This window comes from Ursus americanus, chromosome 14 (assembly GCF_024610735.1).
Source record: "Ursus americanus isolate L20-20 chromosome 14, mUrsAme1.1.p, whole genome shotgun sequence".
Lineage (NCBI taxonomy): Eukaryota > Metazoa > Chordata > Mammalia > Carnivora > Ursidae > Ursus > Ursus americanus.
The window spans coordinates 907,850-932,770 of NC_142140.1; the positions used below are offsets into that span (position 1 = coordinate 907,850).

General features: G+C 50.6%; 1 protein-coding gene across 4 annotated transcripts in view; it reads left to right on the forward strand.

Annotated features, from left to right (window-relative positions):
* CHCHD6 (coiled-coil-helix-coiled-coil-helix domain containing 6) overlaps window positions 1–24,921 on the forward strand; it is a 238,127-nt gene that overhangs the window by 20,079 nt on the left and 193,127 nt on the right. For all 4 annotated transcript variants that reach the window (XM_045812277.2, XM_087866707.1, XM_087866708.1 and 1 more), the window contains exons 3-4: window positions 3,177–3,249; window positions 5,319–5,463. In XM_045812277.2, the coding sequence (XP_045668233.1) occupies window positions 3,177–3,249; window positions 5,319–5,463 (218 nt within the window). The remainder of the gene's footprint in view (window positions 1–3,176; window positions 3,250–5,318; window positions 5,464–24,921) is intronic.

Genomic DNA, 24,921 nt, shown 5'->3' on the forward strand with positions numbered 1-24,921 from the left:
TGAATTGGGCCAGCTTAAGGGAATTGAGTTGATGACTTGAGCATTGACCTCAGCACCTCGAACCGAGCACTCATGTCAGGTGGTCCTGACCTGACTCCTGGGACAGTTCACCCTGGGCTTCTTTTTTTTTTTTTTTTTAAGATTTTATTTATTTATTTATTAGACGGAGAGAGAGCCAGTGAGAGAGGGAACACAAGCAGGGGGAGTGGGAGAGGAAGAAGCAGGCTCATAACGGAGGAGCCTGATGTGGGGCTCGATCCCACAACGCCGGGATCACGCCCTGAGCCGAAGGCAGATGCTTAACCGCTGTGCCACACAGGCGCCCCCACCCTGGGCTTCTATCAAGGCCTGCCACCCCGTACCTTTCAGGGGTTCCTCTCCTGCAACCTCAGAGCTCATTTGTTCCCTCCTCTGTGGGGTCCATGACAAATTAAGAAATTTGTGCTTTTCTCCAAATGACAACTTTCAGCAAACACAAAGGAATGAAACAATTTAAAAAGGGATATAAGGTACAGAAATATTAAGATATTACAAATAAGGACAGTCTTTGGGGCAGCTGTTAATCTATTCAATAAATACCTCTTTATGAGAATCAGAGTCTTATTTATCACCTGCAACTTGTGTTTTCTGCCAATCTTCCTTGTTAGTTTGTAAGACTGTAGAAGATACCCCATCCACTCAGCGTTTACTGACTGCTGGCCAGGGATCAGGACAAGTGCCTCGTGCTGGTGCATGGTGGTGTGTAGACAGGAATGCCCCCCTTACGGCACACATGGCTCTAGTTAAGGAACCAGATGTATAGCCCTGTAGGTTACATGCATCATGATGAGGCAGCACTATGAGCGTTCCCATGGCCAGGGTAGCACAGAGGAGTGACTTGTTGTTTTAGGGAGGGGCTTCAAGGAGAGATGATGTTTAAATTGGATTTCGAAAGATAGAGCAATGGTAGATGGGCAGTTCAGGCATGGTGAACAGCGTAAGTATAGGTCCAGAGGGGTGGCACAGCCTGGCTTGTGTGGGGCCCTGGAAGTGATTTGCTGTCTCTGGAGTACAAAGTACAAGGAAAGGGGAGCTCTTGGGGCAGTGCTCAGAGGCCAGGTTACAGACCTCTGCACAGGGGCCAGAGAGCTCTGCCTGTATCCTTAACAGCCTGGGGCTCTAGCCATTCCCACTACGGGCTTGCCTCCTTATTGTCTGCCTCAGGGCTTCCTGAGCATTCGAGCAAATTGGTACCTGGGTTTGGACCCACCCTGAGATCTTTTTGAATATCTATCATTGAGGGGGCAAATGAGATTCTTGAAACCCTCACTAGACGCTCTTGTCCTTTATAAAAGTGGTGGCTCCTCAGGATATCTCTAGCAGTTGGCGGGGTGGGGGGGAGGGGGGGGTTGAAGAGGGCTCTAACTTAACCCAGTACACTTGAATAAACTGGATTAACTGCTGAGAGGGAGAAAATGATGAGGTAAGCAAAGAAGGCCAAAATCTAACATGCGCACGTCAGCGTCAGCTTCAGAAGATGAAAGAAGCACTGGTCTCAGTTTTGGTAGGTTTCAGCAGTTTAAGGAGCAAGAATGGTGGTTCATTTGTCATTTGGTTTTAGTTATAACAAAGTATTTTGCTGTTTAAATGATTGTGAGTTTGAGTTTCTGAATGTTGAAGAATAGTCAGCATAAATGGGCTGTCTTGAAGTTGACTAATTTTAAGATATTTTTACTTTTAAAATTGGTGTTTGCTTTCATTTTAGTGATGGAACAAGATTAGAAAAAGAAGTTAAAATTAAATCCTTATGTCACACCATACCTCAAAATAAATGTCAGAAGAATTAAAAGATTTAAATGTATGAATTGAAGCCATAAGAGTACAATAATAGTACATATAAGTACAATAAGTAGACTTTCTAAGCACTCCATCAACTCCATCAAGAAACCCTAAATTAAGAAGAAAAATGGGAAATGGTAACTCTAAGGAATTAGATGATTTAGAAAAAAAATAAATGAAGGATGAATGATAAACTAGGGAACTCTAACATGACAGAATATTAACAGTCCTAATATATAGAGTTCTTAGAGATCTTGACAACTCAATAGAAAATGTGTACAAATGGTTGCAAACATGTGATGAGAGTCTCCACTTTGCTAATAGTTTACTATTTTTTATTCCCATCTGAGAACCTGGCATGCTACCCAGGAGCACTTAGGTGTGCCCTCCTCGCCGGGTAGAGCACCGGTGTGCCCATCCTCCTGTGAGAGCTGGCCTGAAAGCAAGAAACATAGGATGATTACTTTTGGAAGTGCTTCCCTGAAGGGTTGAGTGCCAGAGCCTCTAAGTTCAACACACTTTAAAAGGTCTTGGCAGTGGAATAGCAAATCCTCACATGTTCTCTCACAAAACCTGGTTCTTCTGCGGGTTTTTTGTGCAGTCCTAGATGCTGCTGCTTTAGAAACCTGTGATGGAGGGGGAGGACAATTAGCCAAGGCCACAGAAAGTGTTGAGCTTTGGCCAGAAGGTGGTTCAGGAAGGGTGAAGGCTGTGAGGAGAGGGGAGTAGCAAAAACTTCAGTGTCACCAAGTGGTGGAGAGATGAGTGGACTGGGTTTGCTTGGAAATCACCAAGTTCATGGCCGTTAAAAGGTAGGCCCTATAACAACTTAAGAGCCCAGTAATATTAAAGGTGATGCAGGTCAAGTGATAGATAAATGTCATTAATACGAGGCGTTTGCCACATTCGGGGTTAGAAATCTATAGAATGGTCTCCTAAGGGAAACATTTAAGGAGCCTCCCTACCCCCACCCCCGCTGCCAAAATAGAGACCCTGGAGGTTGTCTTTGAGCATGAAGCAGAGCAGTGGGTTCCCTCAGCTCTTCCAGGCCTGTGTTTGGGAGATGACCTAGATTCCAAGTAATTGTAGAGTGAGGAGTGATGGATTGGAAACACTGCACTCAAGTGACTGTGCCTGCTGCCTGCCCCATGCAGTGAGCAGTCCTGGCGCAGAGTGAGGGAGCAGACAGGCCTTTGGGCTGCGCCTCTCGAGACTGGCTGGATCAACGATGTGTCTGTGTCTGTCCGTGGGGCACATCCATCCAGGGGGTGCACTCCTGATCCCTTTCCTAATGACCTCCATGCCTTCGTGGATCTTAGGGTGCTGCTGATTGGCCTTTTCTTCTCGTCCCTTTGTAGACTCCAAACCGCCCAGGTCTGAGTACTGTGGTGGCCGGCAGTCCTCCGGGGTAGAGGAGGATTTCCTCAAGAGGTAAGACCGAGTGTCCACTCACCCCAGTCCTGTGCTCTGACTGAACGCTCTCTCCTCACCAGGTACCTCCTCCTTGCCTGAAGACCCAAGGGTTTGTCTCACTTATTTTGTCTTATTGAGATTGCATAAGAATCCTACAGTCTAAGTGGCACTGGTCCTAGTTTAAATATGAAGAAACATCAAAAGTGGCCTGGGAGGGTTGACTGCTGATGTTCTTAAAAATTCACTTTATTTTTAAAATTTCTTTTCCTTTTTAAAAAATTTTATTTAAATTCAATCAACATAGAGTATATTATTAGTATACTATATTACTATAATATACTATATTATTACTATATTATATATAGAGTATTATTCAGAGGTAGAGTTTAGTGGCTCATAGTTGCATAGAACACCCAGTGCTCAGCTCATCACCCAGTTACCCCATCCCCCAAAAAATTCACTTTAAAAAGCTAGGACTAAGTATCCGAGTGGCTGGACCTTTTGTGTCTGTGTATGCATGCTGGCATATTTCTAGAGATACGAAGAAGAGAAAGAGCCCTCACAATTCTAACTAGTTGCCTAGATGGACTGGCTCCAGAGTGTTGGTGACTTCCCATTGGCACAGGCCACGCCCACAGAGAGCTGGCCACACCTCTGAACAGGGACCTGTGACATGTCCCCTGAGGCACAGAGACCCTCAGAATGCAGTGTGCTTCCTGATTGTGCGCCAAACTAGTTACATGACTCTGGAAAATCACTGCGTTACTCTAGGCCTCTGAGAAGGGCATAGCTGGAGTACCTCTTTGTTGGGGGTACTGTCTGATGAAACATGTTAATGCGCAGGGAGCACTTAAGCCGAGCACCCGGGAGAGTTCTCAGTGAATGTTAACTGTTGTTGTCATTGACTGACTTTCTCTCTACCCTTTAGGACACTGGCCTCTGTAACAGAGGACCAAGTGTGGTAGCTTAGGGGGCCCAGTGTCAGCCACAGTGGGGTGGCTCCCTCCATTAGGTCAACCGAGCCTGGTGTGTTCATAGTCATGGATTGAAGCCCACATTCTAAGAATTTCCCCTTTCTGATCCTAGGAGGCCTCTCCAAGAATAACTAACCTGAAACTTTTTTTTTCTTTTTATTTCTAAATATTTAAAAAATGTTCAAGTAACACATGCTAATGAAAGACTTGGGAAATACATAAAATGAAAAAATCACCCATAGATTCAGAATAATCCCTGTTAATATTTTGGAGTGTTTCTGTCAAATGTCTTCTTTCCCCTAGTTCAGAATTATTTTTTCCAAGTTACATATAATTTTATATCTTTTTTTTTCACATAGTTTTACGGTTATTTTCCATTTGTTACACCTGTTTATAAACATTTTTATTTCTAAAAGTGTTTTTTATTGGTCCTCAATTTTTAGATTCAGGCTGCTGACAAATCTAAGAGTATATTGGTCTAATGATGACATAATATACCATTGCACAATTGTACCATATGTTCTTTAACTTGACCTTGATGTTGGACATTTAAGTTGTTTGCGTTTTTCTACACTATAATAAATAATTCTTGTAAGAGCATCTTGGTAATAATAACCTTTCTCTGTCTTTAGGATTACTTTACTAGGCAGAATGCCCAGAAATAGGTCAGAGGGTAGGAATACATTCAGGATGAAGAGTTAAATGTTCCAAATAAAAGACTGCTGTCGCCTGAAGTATTCCAGCTTTCAAGTGGAGGCAGAAGAATGTGGGGCTTCCCACCCTGTCTGCCCACTGTGTAGGAGTGGCTAGTCCGGGATCAGACCTGTGCCCCGAGAGTCTCTCATTTGGCATATGGCTGTCTGATTCCTCATCTGGTGGTCAGGTCTCCTTTTGTTCCTAATCTGTATTGTCCTGCCTGAGAGTGTTTCACTGTATCCCCTTGCCTTGAGAACTATCACTGATGCCTGAGCCTCTCCCGCTGGCCTCAGAGATCCCCTGGCCCACAGATCCCCATCCCCTGCCAGCAGCAGTGAGTATGCAAACCTTTTCTTGGCTACCTTCTGCCAGTCAGGCCATCTGCATCTGCTTCCCTCCACCTCTCTTCTGGCACAGGTATAAACAGGAGCAGGCCAAGGTCCAGGATGAGCTGTTCCAGGTGGTGACGAGGGAAAGAGAGGCAGCCACAAAGCACAGAAGTGTATCCCTGCAGCGGGGGGAGGGCAGCGCTGACCCAGAGAAGCACAAGTCAACCCAGCTGGTGAGTACGGATCTTCCTGAGCTGGCCTTTTGTATTCCAGCAGCTCTGGGAGGCGGACGTTAGGCCCTGGAGCTGGGTCTGTCTGAAGCCCTGGGGCTTGGTTCCACCTTTGTGGAAAGGGTGTCTTTCTGGGGGACGAGGGGCTTGAGTTCTTACAGCCTTGACTCTGCCACTGACTTGCTTTGCTACCTCTGACCTGTATTTTCAGTCTCTGGGGTGCGAGGTTATATGGTGAGGGCTGGATCATTCAGCAGTCTGGGCTCTCTGTCTGAAAAGTCACAGTTGTAAGTGGTATGTGCCAGGAGGGTGTGAAGGGAGAGCACTAGGGACTTGAGGGCATGCAATAATGAGATGGAGAACACAATTTGTTAAAGGTGGGCAGCATGGGTACGAGTCCTAGCTCTCTGCTTACTAGCTCGGGCCTGTCCTCCAGTGCCTGTGAGCCTTGGTCGAGGATCATGATGTTTGCACATAGGGTTGCCCAAGGGATTAGGTGAATAATAACTGTCCTGGGCTTAGCATGTGCCTGGCAGATTATAAAAACGCACTGTTATTGCTGTTATTGTTATTAATGCATTTGATTTATGGAAGACTATTAGTTAGGATTCTTTCTGCTGTGAGTGAAGGCTTTATGTCATAATCCCAGGAGTCGAGAAGTGCCCCAGGCTTGACTAATTCAGCACTGGCATCATCATGACCCCCGTTCTCCTGCTCTGCCATCTTCAGTGTGCCAGGGTGTCCTGAGGCTAGACATTCCCACAGGTCAACAACAGCTGCCCTTGCACCCCCCAGGTCTTATGCAGATGGGGACACACCCAGCAGAAGAAGAGAGAACTTTCCTGGAAGTCCCCAGCAGAAGGCCTCTGACATGGCACTGGCCTGAACTGTACCAGGGGCCCATGGCTCAGCCAGTCATCTGCAGAGGGAACACAGAGGGCTCCACTGAATGGAGCTGGGGCACTCTTCTAGTCCCACTGGAGAGAGGGTGGGCATCCAGATAGAAGTAGGACTGATAGTAATAATTCTCCCAATTCCATTTCCGTGTGGGAAAACCCCTCCACATCCAAGAAATTCTGACACCAGTTGGGTGTCCTTCAATTCAACTCTGTCCTGAGACTCCACAGGGTCAGGGTTCAGGGCACAAGACCGCCCTCTCCCCTCACTTCAGACACCACTCAAGGTCCATGTCCTCACCCGTGCTTCTGGCTGACTGGCTGTGAATCAGAGGTTCCCATGATCCCCTCATTGGACTGATTTGCTAGAGTGACTCACAGAACTCGGAGAAACATTTAACATACTAAAAGGATTATGAAAGTATTTAACTCAGGAACAGCCAGATGGGAGAGATCCATGGGGCAAGGTATGTGGGGCAAGGGTGCAGAGCTCCCATGTCCTGTGCCAGTGCGCCCCTCCCCCAGAACCTCTATGTGCTCACCTACCTGGGAGCTCTTCAAATTCAGTTATTTTGGGGTGAGGCTTCATTACCTAGCCCTGACTGATTCAATCATTGGCCATTAGTGACTGAACTCAACCTTCAGCCCCTCTCCCCTTCCTGGAGCTCAGGGGTAGGACTGAAAGGTCCAACCCTCTAACCATGTGGTTGGCTCCACTGGTAACCAGTCCTCATCGTTCTGTGCAGTCCAAAAGTCATCTCATTAACGTAAGAAGAGATACCTTTATCTCTCTCATCGCTTAGGAAATTCCAAGGGTTTTAGGAGCTCTGTAAGAGTAGATAAAGACTAAATATTTAGTTCTTATTTAAATCATGATATCCCAGCAAGGAATGGGGGCGGGGCAGGGTGGGGGAGGGAAGAATTGCTGTAGCAGCCTGTAATGTTACCTGCTTCAGAGGCCGTGGGCTGGGAGACAAGCAGCAGCAGCCTTGCCCTGCCTTAGGTGGGTGGCCTGGTGTACCCTGTGCTGCACAGAAGGAAGTTGGAGATGAGGTGAGATTACCACTAGGGACTGTGCCCTGGGTGGTGGCCAGGAGGAACGCCTCTGCATAGATGTTGAAAGCTGCTGTGGGCACATAGCAAATGCTGGTTGAACTAGGCCCTCTGGGAAATATGAACAATATAGGATCCTTGCCCTTGGGAAATTTTCATTGCAGTGGGGAACACAGACTTAAACCAAAAACTTGGAAAAAGGCCACATGGGTTTCAGTAAGCATGAAATGGACGTAAAGATGATGTGCATGGGAATGAATGCAAAGGCAGTGGTGTCAACTGCTGGAGGAAGACACAGCTTTCACCTCAGCCTTGAGCGATATGGCTGGGGCCCCCCAGGATGAGGGAACAGCTGTGGGGAGATAGATGGGTGGGTATGGAGGAGGTGACAGGACACAGTGAGAGAGGTGAGTGAGGTGTGAAGCCACCTTGAGGAAGGCCTTGAACACCTGCAGACTTGACCCACAAGATAGGCCACTGTGTCTCGGAAGAGTCCCTGGAGACCATGAGGATGGCGATGATGTGATCTGACTGGTGTTTTTAGAACCCTGTGGCATCCTGGTGAAGAGTCAGTTGGTGCAGAGAGAAACTGGGGTGAGGATGTGGTTTTAGGGGCTCTGGCATTTAGTCTCTGTGGGGCAGGTGGTTGTCACCCCTCTGCAGGGAGCCTGACAACCAAGTGGAAAGGACCCTGGTGCTGGAGGTGAAGGGTTAACCAATATGGCATGAGCAAACTAAGCTGGCCACCTGGGACAGTCACCTAGCAGGGAAAATTGCAGCCTACAGGTGTGGTGGTCTTTCTTCCCACCTGGAACGTGTTAATTACAATGAAAGGGAATTGACAGCTTCCTTTCTTCCACCTGTGAAGGAGAAGGCTGGGTCCTGCCTCCTCAAGACTGTCCTTGGAGGAGAACCTTTATAAGCGGGAAGGGACTTAAATGACCTTCACTACGGCTGTGCGGGTTTTCTTTTTTAACAAAGGTAACTTTAGAATAAAGAAAATACATCTTTATTTGATCCCCCCCTCCCCAAATTTCTGGATGGATGATGCTCTTCTGAACCTGAGTTCTTAGGGAGTAGTGATGCACGTGACTTCCTTCATTTTGAAAATGTTTATTAATGACTTTTCTGCGTGTTCCCATTTTTTGACCTTTCAGCATCCATCTCTCCACGTGGTGGCTGTCCTGTTACCTTTTGGGCATTTACCTGTCTCCTGTTGTGCGTTGCCTAGGTGGGATTGCAATCCCAGTGCCCAACCTCCTTTATGGAAGCCAGATCTCTTCTCTCCCCCTGCCATGGCACAGCCAGGGCCAGAGGGCAGCCAGTCAGACCCTGTCTCTGGGGACTTGGTTCTGAGTGAGTGAAGAGGCCAGGGTAGGACTGTGCACTGCAGCTGAGGCCTGCTCATCAGGATCGTCACACAGTGAGGCTGTCTTGCTGTCTCTCACAGTTTGCATCCAGTCCTCTGCCTTCTTGAGGATTCAGTCATCTGCTGATGACCCGCAGTCAGCTCTCCTTTGCTTGTGTTAGCTGGCGTTGGTTTCTGTTACTGGTGCTGTCGCAGATGCAAAGAGACACATGAGCCTGGTTTTGAAGGCTTCAGCCAGTCGATGAGAACAGAGGAGGAGGAAAGCCAGTTTCAGGCTGTTTCTGTAAGTCAACAAGGGCATGAGGCACTCACCTACAGCCATCCCTTCCACTTGGGTTGTTGTGGCTGACAGGGCCTTTTAGTGGGGATCATTTCAAAGCTGTACGTGTGCTTTGGAGGATTGAAATAAAAGGAAAAAGATGGAGAAGGAACCTGCACAGAAGCATAGGGAATTTTCTTTCCCCATCCAAGCCTTCCATATGTACAGATTGAAGGAGCCCTCGTGTTTGGATCACAGCACGTTCTTCTGGCCTTGGGGCCGGCTTGGACCCCAAGGCGGACGTGGTGTGGTCTCTGGCTGTATGAGCTGGCTGCCCGCTTCTCCTTGGGGCTGCCTCTGTATGGCCATTGTCCTCAAGCCCTGCACCCTCGCACCTGTAGCCTTGTCTGGAGGACTTTTTCCCGAGTGTGCTGAGTGCAGTTTGACATTTAATGTGCTCTTCTGCCCTCTCTTTGACAATATTGATTTTCTAATCCTCTTCTGCATGAGGGAATGATTCAGCTCATTATTGGGAAAAGTTAATAAAGCTAATGACAAGGAAAGGTAATAATTTTTATAACCTACTTCTGATGACAAACGGGAATCCGTTTCCTATCTAGTGCAGTAGTGGGCTGTTCTTGAGTATGTTTATGTGTGTTCCCTGTCACTTGTAACACTGGTAGGGCCCCAGATATAACTGGGTTGAAGGCCCTTTGTTCCAGTGGAGCCTATGTTAGTAAGGTATGCTTTCTGAGTTGGGGGAGGAAGTTTGGAGTCCCTTATGTTCTAGAGAGAAATAAGAACAGAGTGGTTTCTGGGGCTAAGTCTTCTGATGGGCAGAGCTTTACTTTAGGGGAGAATGAGATTTATGACCTTGCCTGTTGGGATTCCTGATGCATTAGGTATGAGATTGCAGTACACCTGATGGAAAGCAAAAACTTTCATTTCATTTCTTTTTTGGTGACTAATTCTTTTATTATTTTCTCTATGTAGTCTCTGCAAGCTTGTTATATTAGGCATTGGGTTCTTTTCTTGATAAAGGGAAACAAATGAGAAACAGCTTCTGTTCTTGAGAAACTCTGTTCATTACGAAAGGTAAGGATTCTCAGAAGTGACTGGACGGTGTCAGGGTCTCAGACCAAAGGGACAGGAAGGCACTAGAGGGGAAAGGAGGTGGTGACAACAGCCTCTTCCTGGCAGGGTGGGAAAGTCTTCTGAGGGGAGGTGACCCGTGGCTGGGTCTTGAAGACTGAGGAGAGGCTCACCAGGTGGAGAAGTCTGAGAAAGGATGTTTCCGATGAAGGATGCAGCCCGAGCAGAGGCTGAGGGCGGGTGGGGACAAGCCGCTTGGCTGTGGTCTGGGGATGTGGGGTGTGGGGTGTGGCAGGCAGGTGTGGGCCTCGGATGAAATTCTGCAGGTCTGATGGCGACCTTTGGGGGAGCGTTTTCCTCTGCCTCAAAAGAGACACACAAGAAGAGAGAGCTTTCTTCTACTGGACAGTGGCCACGGGGAAAGGTCTGAAATGGCAGATGAAGAAGTGGGGACCAAATCCTGCCACCGGCCAGATGCTGTAAGCGAGTGCTTCTCCACCTGGATGTGTCCACCTGACCTAAGGACTCGCACAAGAAGAGTGGCTGTCCTGCTCCACTCTCCAGTCTGCAAGGGAGGTTTGATCTACTGTGCCTTCTTTTCATTGTTCTGATGCTCAAAGAAGCTGCCACCTTAGCGCCATGAAGTCTGCAATCAGGATTTAAGGAAAATGACGGATTTGGAAGTTTTTGAGTTGTAATTTTCTGAAATCCTGAGCGAGATGGGTTACAGCTATAGCCTTTCTTCCTAGTTCTCCCCTCCTACATCTTTGTAAGTCTCATTCCTCAGATTATAAGCTCCTCAAGGAGAGGAGCTGTGGTCGTCTCAGTAGCACTCAGTAAATTACAGATGTGCGTGGATGGTTAGGGAATCATGGCTAGCTAGAGCTCCAGTAGATGAGGGGTGTGGGGCAGTGCCTCCTGCTTCAGAGACTTTTTTTTTTTAAGATTTTATTTATTTATGTGAGAGAGAGCGAGATGGAGAGAGAGAGCGAGGGAGCAGGAGCAGGGGGAGAGGCAGAGAGAGAGGGAGAAGCAGACTCCCCACTGAGCATAGAGCCCGAGTCGGGGCTTGATCCCAGGACCCCGAGATCCCAGGACCTGAGCCAAAGTCAGACGCATAACAGACTGAGCTACCCAGTCGCCCCCAGAGACTTCTGTATAGCAGTCCTTGTTCGGCTCTTGGAGGCCTGCTTACTGTGCCCCGTTGCGAATAGGTGGAAGCGCGTACTGATGTCAGCCTTCTCTGGATAGCAATTCACGGGTCTGACCTTTTCAAATAATAAAACAGAGCAAAATGAAACAAAACAGCCTTTCACTATGATAACATCTACACACTTGAGGTTTAACTTGCATGGAAGAAGGCAGAGGGTTGGCCTGGTGGCTCAGGCTGGGGGTCAGCAAGTTCTCTACTTGACACGCAGCTGAGGAGGCCTGACACCTGGGGGTAGCTGTTTGGCATGGCTGTTTGTTTTAGAGCATTAGAGGCCTGGGGACTCTGGTGGCCTTGTCCTTATGCCTCCTCCAATTTGAGCTACAGAGATCTTGAATTCCTTTGGAGATGGCTTTATCAGCACCTAGATGGCTGGTAAAAGCCATAATCTGAAAAAAACCAGAGTCTGCCATCTATAGCCCCTTTCTTTGCTTCCCTAAATCTTGATTTTTTCTTTCCTTTTCTAGATTAGATCAGGGATTGACAAACTTTCTCTATAAAGAGCCAGATAGTAAATATTTTAGACTTTGCATGGCCACATGTGGTCTCTGTCACACATTCTTTGTTGTTGTTGTTTTTACAGCTCTAAAAAATGTAAAAACACATTCTTCCTCAGAGGCCATACCAAAAGTGGCTGTAGGTTGGATTTGACGGGTGAGCTGTGGTTTGCTGACCTCTGGACTAGACAGTCCAGCTCCAGACATTGTTTGAGTCTGTGTGAGTCACCAGATGCCTCAGGCAGCAGGGGGCAGTGGTGCTGACGGGGATCCTGGCTCCTCAGTGCTTTTTACTCCTGTGAGAAGTTTCACGGCACCGCGGTACCTGACCGCCTCAGTCTTCTGATGAGTCAAATGAGGACTTTTCTGGGGACAGCCCAGTGGACAGCTTGGGAAGAGTCATGAGCTTTAACTCCTGATTCTTTTTTACATTTGGCATTTTTTAGAGTTTCCATTTCTCTGCTGAAATGCCCCATCATTTACATGTGTTGTCCACCTTTTCCTGTGGCTCCTCTAAACCTGTTTATCATAATTATCTCAAGTCTCTGATAATTCCGACATCTGGGTCATCTCTGAGTTTGGTTCAGTTGATTATTTCCTCTTTCCATAATGGGTCCCATTTTCCTACAGCTTCATGTGCCTTGTAATTTTTTATTGATACTGGACATCATGTGTGGAAGGACGTTAGAGGCTGAGGAAAATAGTGCTCATGCCCAGAAGCGGCCATCTTCTTCTTTTGACAGGCCATGGGTGTGGGAGGCTGGGTACATCCAGTCTGTACTTGAGTAGGGTGTGGGCTCTGTTGGTGCTTCGGCTTCAGACTCTGTGAGGGTCAGACCCAAACCTTCTGTTCAGCAGGACTTGGGATCTGAGCTCTGCAGGGTTTGTCTGTGCTGTCCTGCTTTCCCATCAGACTTGTGGGAGGCCCTGCTTATCTTGTCCTGGGGGTGCTTCCTTGCACCTTCTCCAGCTGCAGGCAGCTCCTGGATGGGGCTTGGTGTAGGGCCTGGAGTACCACGGCTTCTCTCGATCTTCTCCTGGGCTTTCACATGTCCACTGGCCCCATCCTGTGCCTCAGGGGTCCATGGAGGGTATCTCAGTCACTTCTCCTGCCCTGTCCTGGACTTTCAAACAATATAGGTCAGGAGGAAGAGGCTCCTAACCGATGCCACATTTATTTCATGCTTCCCTTTGGTCATCATCACTTTAAAGCACACTTTACACCCCAGGGAAAATGAGAAGGGCAAAGTCAGATGACTGATTTTGCTCCCTTTCTGAATGCCCGGGCCCATATGGCTATTGTTGTATGGGGCCAGTCCTTCCACAGGGCGGGGGGGCTCTCCACAAGGTACAGAGGACATTCTATACAGCTGACTGCCACCATGCCCCATTTGCAGCCACATTTACTCAAAGAGCAAGGGTGGGTGCACTCAGTTTCTTAGAGAATTGGAATAATTGGAAGGGGTACTGAGGCTGCCTGGGTTCCTGCTTTCCTTATTAAGGTCAAAGTTAAAATTATCTGGCCTTGTGGCCATACGGTAGGATAATTTTTAGAGATAAGAAAACTACAGATAGGCTTGTATGAAAACTGGTTCAACCATATTCTTAGCTGATTATACACCAAAAAAGGAACTTTGGCTTTATTTCTCATATATTTTAAACAAACTGGGGGTGGGGAAGGGCATAAAAACCAGTCAGGGACTAAGAGCCTGGCACCCAAGTCCAGGGATGGCCCCCAGTGCATCAGGACTAGATCACGATGCTTGTGGGTGATTGTAAGGATTGACCTATGGAGCCATTGGCATGAAATGCCTGGCACCCAGGAGCTCCAGGAGTTGGGCACATTGTTCTGGGCTAGTGAAGTTGAGATTCCTTCACTCCTCTGTGCTGTTTCCTTCCTGGGGTAGAAATGGGGGTGGACAGGGTTGTGCGTTGCTGGGCAAGTTACAACTCCTTCCCCTCTTTCCCACTTCCATCCATGGACTCTTGACAAGGGGTGATGTGAACTGATTCCTAGAACAAATCAGTCCTTCAGGCTTCTGACCAGTCTTCTGGAGAGACAGGCTATGGTGGAAACACCTTGTTTGTGGGCAGATGCCTTGGGGCTTTCCAACTGTGTGGTATAGGTATCGAGGGCCTGCCCGCTCAGCCTCGTCCCTGGCAGCTGTTTACCTGTAGTATTTTGCTCTTAGTCCATCTCTCTGCCTGACTTCCCCACCTGCTGTGTGTCAGGATCACCTGGGAACTTGGCGAAGACACGCATAATTGGATCTTAGGCCAGAAATGGCTGGATTAGACTCTTTGTCTCTGTGACCCTGGAATCTGTATTTTGAACAGCCCCACCTGATGCTGGTGCAGTAGATCCAAAGCTGGCTCCTGGACTGATGTTGGGAGCCAGGGACCCCACCGTGGTTCTGCCCCTTTTGCTGTTTGTGCCCCCGAGGGATGTGCAGTATTCCTACTGGTGATGTGGCTCCCCACAGTACTCGAGGGCAGAGGCTGTGCTATTTGAAATGCGCACCAGGCCTCTGTCCCCAATGCAGGTCATTGCCTACGTGGTGCCTTTGTCAGACCTGTTGGCCTCAAAGGAAAGCAGGAGCTCTTTGCTGAGGATAGCTAGGAAAGCGCTCTCTACTGGTACCGTGCCCTGGGAAGGGTCAAGGCGAGCTGGGCTTGGCGTTGGGGGGACGGGTGGTAGGAAATTGTTGCCAGAGCAGGCAGTGCCAGCTTTAGGACGTGAGTGATGTCAAGTGGCACCCAGCAGACTCCTGTCAGTAATGTGCACTGTGTGAGAGAGCTCGGACCCCTAGTTCCTTGTGGCAGCAGCATGATATTTGAGGCATATGGCAGGAACAGAAAGAAACCTTCTCAAGGCATTTAGACTCCCTCGCCGGCCTGTGCACGGGAGGGCTACTCCGGTCCCGTTGCTTCTCAGGTCCCTGGGACATGCCCCCTGAGAGAGCCTCATAGACCTGAGGGTTGAGCTCTTGGCATTGCCCCTGGGAAGCTTGGTAGGCTCCTGTTTCCTGTCCACCTCGTTAGATGCATTGTGATGGTGTCCTTGGGCTGGAAGAGTCCTGTTTTTCCCTCAGCTGTTTTACACATTTGGAAGCACCAGGAAGACAGGGGTTACCCTGGCAGTGGGGAGCTGGAGGACTAGGGTGAGGGCACCTGTGGTGAGGTGGGATTGAGAAGGGCCAGAGGGACCGGGGGCTTGTCTGGACTAGGTCACCAGGGCAGTGGCAGCTGAGCAAGGAGATGGTAAATAGCAGCCTCTAGCTGTTTGCGTCTTAGTAGAAGGTGGAGGATGGACTCCTGCTCTTTAAAGGAAGCCGTTCTGTACACTTCTCAGAGTAAAATGCAGGGATTTCAGAATCTGTTCCAGAACGGCCCTCCTGTGGGAAGGGAGGTCCCAGCACTTTGAGATAGTGAAAGACGTGCATTTAGCCTCTTATTTAAGAAGATGGAATTCCAAGTGGGTTTCACAGCCTGGGATGATTAGGATTTTGTGCAGCTTCCTCTCCTTCACTGCCTCCTGGATCTGCAGATGCCTTCAGTTTCCCCTTCCTGGCTCCGGTGCATTGCTCAGGTGACCTCTGCTGTGTGCTGACAGAGGCTGGAAATCCTCATTAGCTGCTAACTTTGTTAGGCAAATGGCTGATTGCCATTCCATTCCTGGTGTCATTGCTTCTAATTAGCAGATCGCATGTCTATGAGAATGTCTCTTAGCACCAGGGATGAGCTAAAGAGGCTGACAGCTGGGACCAGGATCTGGAGAGAATTGTGAAAGAAGCTTTTTCTCTTAAGCCTCTTGAGGGACTCTGCTGCCGACCTCAGCCAGGCTCCTTGGCCTCTGTGTGCCTGATGGGTCCCAAGGGGTCTGAGCCGCAGACTTCCTTGGAAAAACCCAGCAGCAGGGTCGGGGGGTGGTGGTGACCTGAGCCATCTGACAGGCATCACAGCAGCAGGTGGCACCGCACTGTCCTACTGCTTTGTGTCTTGTGAGAAGCCCAGGGCCTGGCTGAGAGTTGAGGACTTTTGTGTTTTGAGCAGGTCTTGTGCACCATGGGTAAGCCTCAGATTGTAGGGAAACCTGACTTGAGCACTGGGGCTGGAGTCGGATAGTGTGTGCTGGCCGTCCTGACCTCTGAGAGGACGCAGGCCGTCAGGGACAGTGGTGGTCAGTAGCGGCGCCTGCTGTTTGTTCCTGCCCTGTCCCCATCCCATTCCTCTTCTGGAAGCAGCGCCCGCCACCCCTGCCACTCGCTTCGTGCCTGCGGATCGAGTGGGGCTGGCCCTGCAGCCCTAATTGATCTTGGCAGCAGTCTGTTTTCTTTTTCTGTACCGGTTGAGTGCAGTTGGGCTGCTGCCTGCCCACTTCCATGCATGACTCTAGGATGCCAGCAGGGCTGTGGAGAGGGGAGGGTCATGGGTTGTTTTAAGTCTATTTATGTGGTTTACTCACATAGTCTTTGGGGGAGCTACCATTCTGCCTTTTCCTTTTTCTGAAAAAATGTTTTAGATTTATCAATTAAGCAGATCGTGTTTTCCCCCTTGGGTAGACACCACTGCTGGCTACTGGCAAGGTAAAGAGTTGAAAAGGGATTATTTGGCTGAGAAACATCAACAAGCGGGACAGGAGGAAAGTCTCAGACATTTTTTCAGTGGCCGAGCGAGGTCCCCCCTCTCATGTGTCTGGGCTACAAGATGAGCGCTCTTGGACAGAGCGGCATGTGCACCAATCAGGAGCAGCCTGGGCTGCAACAGAAGCCCGGTCAGCAATGGCTTAAACCGTGGGGTGTGTTTATTTCGTGAAAAAGAAGTCTTGGGGCAGACAGCTCAGGCGGGTCTGGTAGCTCAGTGCATAAGGAGAGATCCATTGTCCTCCTTGCCTTTTGAGCCACCATTCTCAGTGCAGCTCTCCTCGTGGCCTTAGGATGGCTACTGTGCCTCCAGACATCTCATTTGTTTTCCAGTCAGGAAGAGGGAAGGCCTCAGAAAAAGTCTTTTCTGAGTCAAGTTTTTGTTTTCTGTAGGAGACACCCTCTTCAGGGACTCTCACCAACACAGCTGAGTCACAGGGCTACCTCTGGCTAAAAGGGAATCTGGGATAGTGAGTAAATTTAGCCGGGGATCTGACTGCCCCCCAAAATTGCGTTTGTTTTTAAAGAAGGGGCTGAATGCCGGTCAGGTGGCAAGCGGCATCTTCTGTAGCATGGCGGTGTAGAAGGAGCCCTGCTTCTTGACTTGTTAGACCTGGACACATATTCACCAAGTACTCCTGCTGTGATCTTGGACACCTCCCATAACCTCCGCAAACCTCAGTTTCCTGGCTTGTCAATTGGCAAATATCCAGAGTTGTAAGGATGCTTTAGTGACATCATGGAAGCCAAGCACCCAGCATGCAGGCGGAAGGCGGTCCCTACATTCTTGTCTTTGCATCATGCCACGCTCCCCCGAATGCAAGAGAAGAGAAGTTCAGCGACTGATGCATCTGAGGATGGAAGTGGGGGCTGACTCCACCGTGGTGGAGATGGGGTGCTGCAGAGGGCAGGCTGTCGCTGGGTGCTGACTTCCTGCCCTCCCTCACTGGAGCGGGCGTCATTTGTCAGAAGCACCTGTGGCACTCCTCCCGACCTGCTCCTTCATTCTAAAGCAGACCTTCCAGATCCCACTGGGCATTGTCTCCAGCCTCCCAGGGTTAGTCTGAGCTTCCAGTACCTGTGCTCTCCTGGTGGGTGTTCTCACCAATGCCCAGGCTGGAGTGTTTTTGTACACCCTGGGCTCTTGCGAGGCTGAGGGGAGGGGCCCACTTGCAGGCATTCTTAGTGGAGCCAGCGCACCCACACTCTTGGCGGCATTCCCTCCTGCCTTGCTGAGTTCCCGCAGGCTTTCTCCGGAGGCTTCTGGGGACCTGTTCTCTGCTAGGACTGGGGTGGTCAGGGAGGGCCGCTAAGGGGGATGCTGAGCAGAGCAGCTCTGTGTGCGAGGCCTTTGTACTGTGTGTGCCCTGCCCTGCAGCTCTGGTGCCACTGGGCTGACTACACTAGGAAGGCCTCTTGGAGGACAGGTCTGCTCCTGCTCTTTGCCACCCAGCCCCCCAGGAGGCTCGCACCGTGCAGGCACCCATTCCCCTGTGAATCCTGTTGGCTGTGTCCACTCTCGTGCCCTTCCCAACACACACGGCCCTCCACAGGTTCGTCTCTTCATTTGTGGTCCTCAGTGCTCCCTGCCGCCCTAGTGCCCTTCCCCGCCAATGGTCCCCTCTCTCGCCTGTGCACCTGCGCACGCTGTGAGCCACGGGAGGAGGTGAGCTCGTGCACGCATGGCAGGATCAGCTCAAGAGCCTCTGCTCTTGGGGCTCCCGAGCGTCAGACAATGTTGAACATGGGGCCCATTCTCTAGTTGACTGCTCGGACACGATGTTGGCACCTTATCTTCACGCTGACACACACTGGACATTAATAGAAATACATCGCCACAGCACACGTGTGGAATTTCAAGCAGCCGCCTGGGCTGGTGCCTTCCATAGCCTATTGTGTGCTTAACCTCTTCGGAAGAGGTTTTTGATGAGAAATGAGTAAGACTGTTAACTCGGCAGCTGGATATGTGGCAGGTTTTCTTTCTTCTTCTTCTTCTTCTTCTTCTTCTTCTTCTTCTTCTTCTTCTTTTTTTTTTTTTTTGCTTTTCCTCTTCTTGATTCTCTGCAGTGCTTCCTTAATCTTTGCTCCAGAGGAGTGGGCTTTGCCGCCTCAGGATTTTGTATTTAATCCACTGCTGCTTGAGCCGGGGGCTCTTCTGGCACTGATCGAGCAGCCTTGGCGATAGTGCAGGGGGCCGTAAGGTGGGATCGCGGAGTCTTCGCTGCAGCCTGGTTTGTTTGGCCTGAGTTTCTCCCTCTGGACCTAGTCCCTGGGGAAGCCCCTTTATGGCTGCCTGGGGCCACTGGGACGACTGGCTTCTCTTCTGAGATGTTCTAAGCTTTAAGAGTCATTTTTCCCCCTTTATCTCCTCTCCTTATTTTTTCTCAAGAGCTGGTAGTGATGCCTTAGTTTTCCTGATTGGCATCTAAAATCCTGGAGAAGAATGACTCACTCAGAAGCCCTGGTCTTGATGTGGCCAGGCGTGGTCAGGCAGGGCTGGCACATCATCAAGGTGGTCCGTAGTTGTTGTAAGAGGGACTCTCGACTGCTTACCAGGTGGGATAGCTTCATACACCTTCAGTTTCCCCAGCTGTACAGTGGAGGCTCTCACAGGCTTCATGTGGGGTTTAGATGAGATAATGTTTTAGCATCTAGGAAAGTGTCTGCACTGTAGTAGGTCCACAACAAAACTCACACCTCAACATCTTCTTGTGGCCTAAGGCTGAAGAGCATTCCTGGCCAGCAGTTTCCGGATCATGTGTCTCCGTCTTCTTTCTACTATGGCTGTTGTTCTCTTGGCACGTCCCACATCAGATACCTGCTTCTTAACTCTGCCCTCTCTCTTTTCCCTGGAGCCCATTCTTGGGTCCCCTGACCCTCGTCTTCACGCCTATCTTCCGACCCCAGTCATCTCCCTGCTCTGCAGGATCAGTACTGACACTGCTTACAGCCAGCAACTCCTTCCCTTGGTCCTCGTGTCCTTCCTCTACACCTTCTTTGCCAGACTCCACCCATGGGCACCCCCCCTCCACATGCTTGCCTGGGCCTGGGCTCCTGAGGGCCACCCTGGGAAGTCCCGCGCCAGGCTGAGCGTCCTCACTGCTGCTGGCTCATCCCCCTTTCACCCTTTCCAGGTGGCTCCTGTAGTGTTCTGCACTGCACCCGTCATAGGCCGTGTCCACACTCACTCGTTCAGCCCAGCTCGGCTTTCTGTGTCCCTGCCTCACCACCCTCTCTTCCCTATCCTCTTGCAAGGGGCCTTACCTGCTGCGGCCTGGGTCTCGCCCTCCTGTCCTTGTGGAGCTTGCTTTGGTTGCTTCCCATTCCCGCTCCCCATGCTCAGCTCCTCCCTGTCTGAAACCAGCACCCCTCCCTAGCAGCCCCTCTGGGTGCAGCCTTGCTCTCCCTTTCCTTTATCATCTTGTTTTGAAATCAGCAGTAAAATCGTAATCTCGCTTCTCCAATTCATTACAATTTGTTTTTCACTTTCCTTAATAGGTTGTTCTCAGAAACTGCTTTGTCTTTTTTCCAAGAAATCCGATGGTGTTCTTCATGTTTGTTCCATGGGGTATAGGATGCTAAAGAGCCCCCCTGCCTTTGAACTCTCACCTTTGTGAACCTCCGTGCCTCTCTTTCTGTCTGTGCAACACACGTTCACTGAAGGGCGCTGTTGGCCGTTCTGGGTTGGGTCTGACGTGACGCGGTCGAGGGCCTGCCGGAGCCTGCAGTCCAGTTGGAGAGAAAGACATTCAACGAGGAGCCATTCATTGAACTACGAACAGAGAGAAGCGTGATGCTGTTAAAGAACAAGGTATTTAGAGAGAGGAGCAGTAGGGACCTAATTTACACGCAAGTCTGCAAAGGCTTCTCTGAGGAACAGACCTTTGAGCCAAGACCTAGGGGAATGATGGGAGTTAAAAAAAGAACGGGGAGGAGGACACCACCGTGGTCAGGGGAGGCGCACGGTCAGGGGCCTGGGGTGGGAGGGAGCTCAGTGAGGCAGAGGAGCTGGAGGCAGGGCGGGGCGGGGTGGGGGGTGGAATGGGGATGGTGAAGGGTCTTGTAGGCGTGGTGGGAAGTTGGGGTCAGAGGCCGGAGGGAGCCTGTGGCAGGTTCTCACAAGTGTTCTGTGTGGGGTGGCTTAAAGCTGGCAAGAACAGAGGCAGGAGTCCGGTGAGAGGTCATAGTGACCCAGACAAAGGACAGCGATGGCGAGCGGGTGGAGAATTGCTCAGAAAAAGAATTGGCAGTTGAGGTGTGTGGGTGAAGAAGAAGGAAGTGTCAGGGATGATTTCTCAGACTTCTGGTTTGAGGTGCCCTTTGCCGACAGGGGAGTGCCTAGGGGAATGCATCTTCTCTGGCCTCCCTGCCTCTACCCGTTCCCAGATGGACGTGCGGTCAGCAGATGGTCCTAATGTCAGGGCAGAGACTGAGCTGCTGTAACAAAGAAGCCCCCCTATACATGTATTCCTCTTTCTTGTAACAGTCCAGAGGTGCATGGGTAACCCATGCCTGTGGGGGCTCAGCCAGCCTCAGCACCTATGGGTTTAAGGTGCTCACTCCAGTTCTCATGCTTCCCAGCCTGTGGGAGAGTGAAGGGGCCAAACGGGCATATGCCTGCTCATTCATTTAAGGGCAAGACCTGGATGCTGTTTCTGGACATATCTTATTGCCAGAAAGCAGTCACATGGCCGCACCTAGCTACTGGTTGCCTAGGAAATGTAGTCTAGCTGGGAGCCCCACTGAAATGCTACTAGCCTAGAGGAAGGGAAGAATGGATGTTGGGGAACAGTGGAGGTCTGGCACTGTTACCGTTTCCTCTTCATTCCCCCTCAAAGACTCCCTCCATGTCTACCTTTGGCCTGATCTCTGTTGAGGGCTTTGCATATCTGGGTGCTGGTTGGACATATCTCTCTTGATGCCTTCAAGTACCTCAACGGAGAATGTCCAGAGCACAAAGTGTCTTCTTCCTGAAGCTGTGCTTCATACAGTCATTTATAAAATATTTTACACTTGTGATAACTGCTCAGTCGTCCACAAATAGCAGTAAAGGGCCGTAGAGAAGGGACGGTGCTGTCAGCTCTGCCCAGATGTTCAAGGGAGGTATTTCTGAGAAGTAAGGGGAGATATTATATCACAGTTGAGCTGTCTTCGCCTTTTCCTTCCTAGTGGTCAGCGGGCCTTCCAGGCAGCTGGCCTGGGGGGCTTCTGCTAAGACCTCAGACATGTGTCTCTGTTGTTTTGAAGATGATCCGTCAGGATGCTGAATGTGGCAGGGCACGCAGCTCTTCCCTGGCCATCTGTCCACAGTTGGGCCCTGGCCAGACCTCACAGAGGGATGGTGTTTTCCAGCAGATCAGATGGAGTCAGAGTCCTTCAGGGCTGGGGACTCCCTCCCGGAAGTTGGATTGAGATGAGGAAAACTGAGGTCGAGTCTAAACCGGCCTGGCTGCTGGTGCCTGAGGCTCGCTGGAGGGTCTGGCCCTGCTTGAGCATGGCCGCCTCTGGAATGTGAGGCCCCTGGGTGAGTTCCCCCACCTTCTTCCCAAGCCCTCCCCTGAATGAGCAGACCCACCCACCTTTAATGCTAATTCCCTTTGCAATGAGCCTGAACTTCCCTGCATCCCAGTTAAAGCCAGCCCATTAGCACTGCCCCATCTGTCACCATAAGCGGAAAGTTCTTCTAACAGGTGGGCAGGCAGCTCTCCCATGCTAATGAGGAATCTGTGAAATTCCTCCAGGGACTCCGTGGTGGCATGGTAATAGGCCCAGGCTTTGCACTCCTCCAGGGGAAGACGCAAGTGACCAAGGGTGGTTGGTGCTCTGTGCTGACCCCAGCATGATCCTCTTGACCTCCAAAGGCTCTGGGAGGATGGGAGAGTGAGATTGCAGCAGAGGCCATTCTCGTCTTTCTTGCCCTCTGGGTTTCCCTGGAGTCACCGCCAGGACTGGAGGAAGGGAATGTGTGTTTTATCTTTTGTCCAGCTTTGCAGGGCCTCTTGGGGGCTGGTGTTTTCCTCTTGGCCTCTGATAGCGCTTCTTTGAACACAGTTGCTTTTTCTCCTTAAGGAGAATTTGCCTGTGTTGTGCTAACTTAATCTTTGTCTCCGCTGCCCTAGAGTTGCAGGATTCTGCTCCTTTGCTGGGCTCTGGCCAGAATAGACCTGGGTTTTTGGGATTTTCGGGTGGAGAACGTTTCATTTGTGGTCATGTCCAGCAGCTGGATTGGCGGTAGTGGCGTAGCATAGATTGAAGAGCCAGGTTATGTGGGATCAACTCCTGCTTCCCAGCTGGGCTCCTGGGTAATGTCATTTAATCTCTCCGTGGTCCCTTCTAGGGGATGACGGCTATGCCCAGTTGCCATGTTGTTGTGAAGGCTTCTTGAAGTAATGCAGGAAAAGTGCTTAGAGAGGGGCTTGGCACCCAGCAGGACTCAGTACCTGTCAGTTCAGCTCTGTAGCCCACGGGATCACTCACAGCCCTCTGCCATGTAGCAGGCCCTCCCCTCCAAGGCCCCTTGCCCTCCCCACTCAGGGACACTTCCTGATGCCTAATAGCACTCACTCATTTGATGGCCACATAAAGGATTTTCTGTTCTAAAGAGTTCATCAGGTTTTGGAACAAGGTTTTGGTAAAGGCCAGAGCTCAGAGCCCTGTGTGTTTGGGGTCAGGGGTCGGCCTCCTGCTGGATCCTTGCCTATGGCATTGCATTTTCTGCGCTTACTGGGGGCAGGCTCTGGGGTTTAGGGAGGGTGGCAAGGGGGGCAGGTTCTGAGAAGAACCCAGCCAACTCTTTCCTACTCTTCATCCTGTCATGGGTCCCATGGGAATGATTTTGCTTGTTACCACAGTCAGAATCCTGCTGCGCTTTGTGAATGAAGCTGAGGCTGGGTTGTTCTGGAATCCCTTCCTGTTCTGCTTGTTGGGGCCACTAGGTGGCAGTCCTGGGCCACTCGTCGGCCTGGAGGACCCAGGGCTTGGAGCAGGCCTCTGCAAGCAGGAGGGGAGGGCAGGCCCCTTCCCCTGACGTGCTCCGTTTGAGGGCCTGACTCTAGCTGAGCAGGCTGGAAAGGCCCATTATTCTGGGCCTGATCTCCCACTGCCCCCTTCCCCTTTTGTTGGGAGACCCAGGTTTTTGCCTTTGTGGTCCCCTGAGGCCTCCCTTTGTTGTGGCTGCCCTGGCGATTGGTGCAGATCACTGGATGGGGCTGGCTAGTGAGGACACCTCCTGCCATCTAGCCCCTTCAGTGGGGCTGCCTTGGGGAGGGCTCCCCTCTCTTCTTGCAGTATTCTGCTCCTCATCCAGAAAGTTGCTGATAGCTTGGCTTAGGTCCAAAAAAATGTAGAGGAGGCACAGTTGGGATCAGATGAGGAATGAGAAATGTTGGGGTTTTGGGCTGGGCTGGGCCGGGCCTGGGCATTCACTCCTCAACCACAGGTTCCTTTGTTCCCAGAGCTGGTAAGTCCCCTTGCCTTCCCTTGCCAAATACCTGAGGTCAAGGCCAAAATAAGAGCCGAGTCTGTGGTCTTCTTCCCTGGCTGGCAGATGGGAGGAGAGACAGTAGGACTCCTTCCACAAGCGCTTCCGAGGGAGCTGGTGGCACCCTCATGTGCCTTTTCCTTGGCTCCCTTTTGCAAAACAAGCAGATTCTGACTTTGCTGTGGGTGGATGGACTGCCATGGTTTTGGCAGCCAAGGAGATTTTTCAAGGCCTGGAGAAGAAGGGATACAGAGAGGTGAGCTAACATAGTGGTGGCTTGAACTCCCGTGGCAAATACTTTGTTGGGTTTAAGGAACCCCCAGTCAGCATCTAAACAGACTTTCTTGCTCGTTTTTGCTGAGAAGCCAAGGTCCTGGCAGCAGGAGCTCTGCTGTCCTTTTGCCCTCCTGAAGGTGGCAGAGGAGGGGTAAGCAGGTAATCCTGGCCTGGTGCAAATCATCCTGATGATGTCCTAGTGAGCGTGCTGCAGCCTGCCCGCATGCCTCCATAGCTCCAGCTCGCAGAGCACTGGCCCACGCCGACACTGGGGTGGAGTCCCGCATGAACACTGGACGGGCCTGGGTGGAAACAGCCTCTAGGAGAGTTGTCTCAGCCTTACCAGGCCCTTGGCATTCCTCTCCCACATCTTCATGCTCCTGCCCCTCTTTGCCACCTTCATCTTTTTACTCCATCCACCCCCCCACCCCCTGCCTCCCCCAGCTTCTCTCTGGCATACAGGCACGCTGCCCAGAGCCTTCATGGTCTGCCTTTCCGAAGTGGTGGGTGAAGAGAGCGGCTACAGGCTTTGTTCTTTCTGCTCTGTGGGCTGTAGCACTCCAGCATGAGTCTCTGGGTGGCAGTGGGCACTGGGTGCTGCGGTGAGTGCCTGCCAAGCCCCACTGGAGGTTGGTGCCAACTGAGAGGTTTGCGGTGGGGCAGCCTGGAGAAGCTCGTAAGAGCTG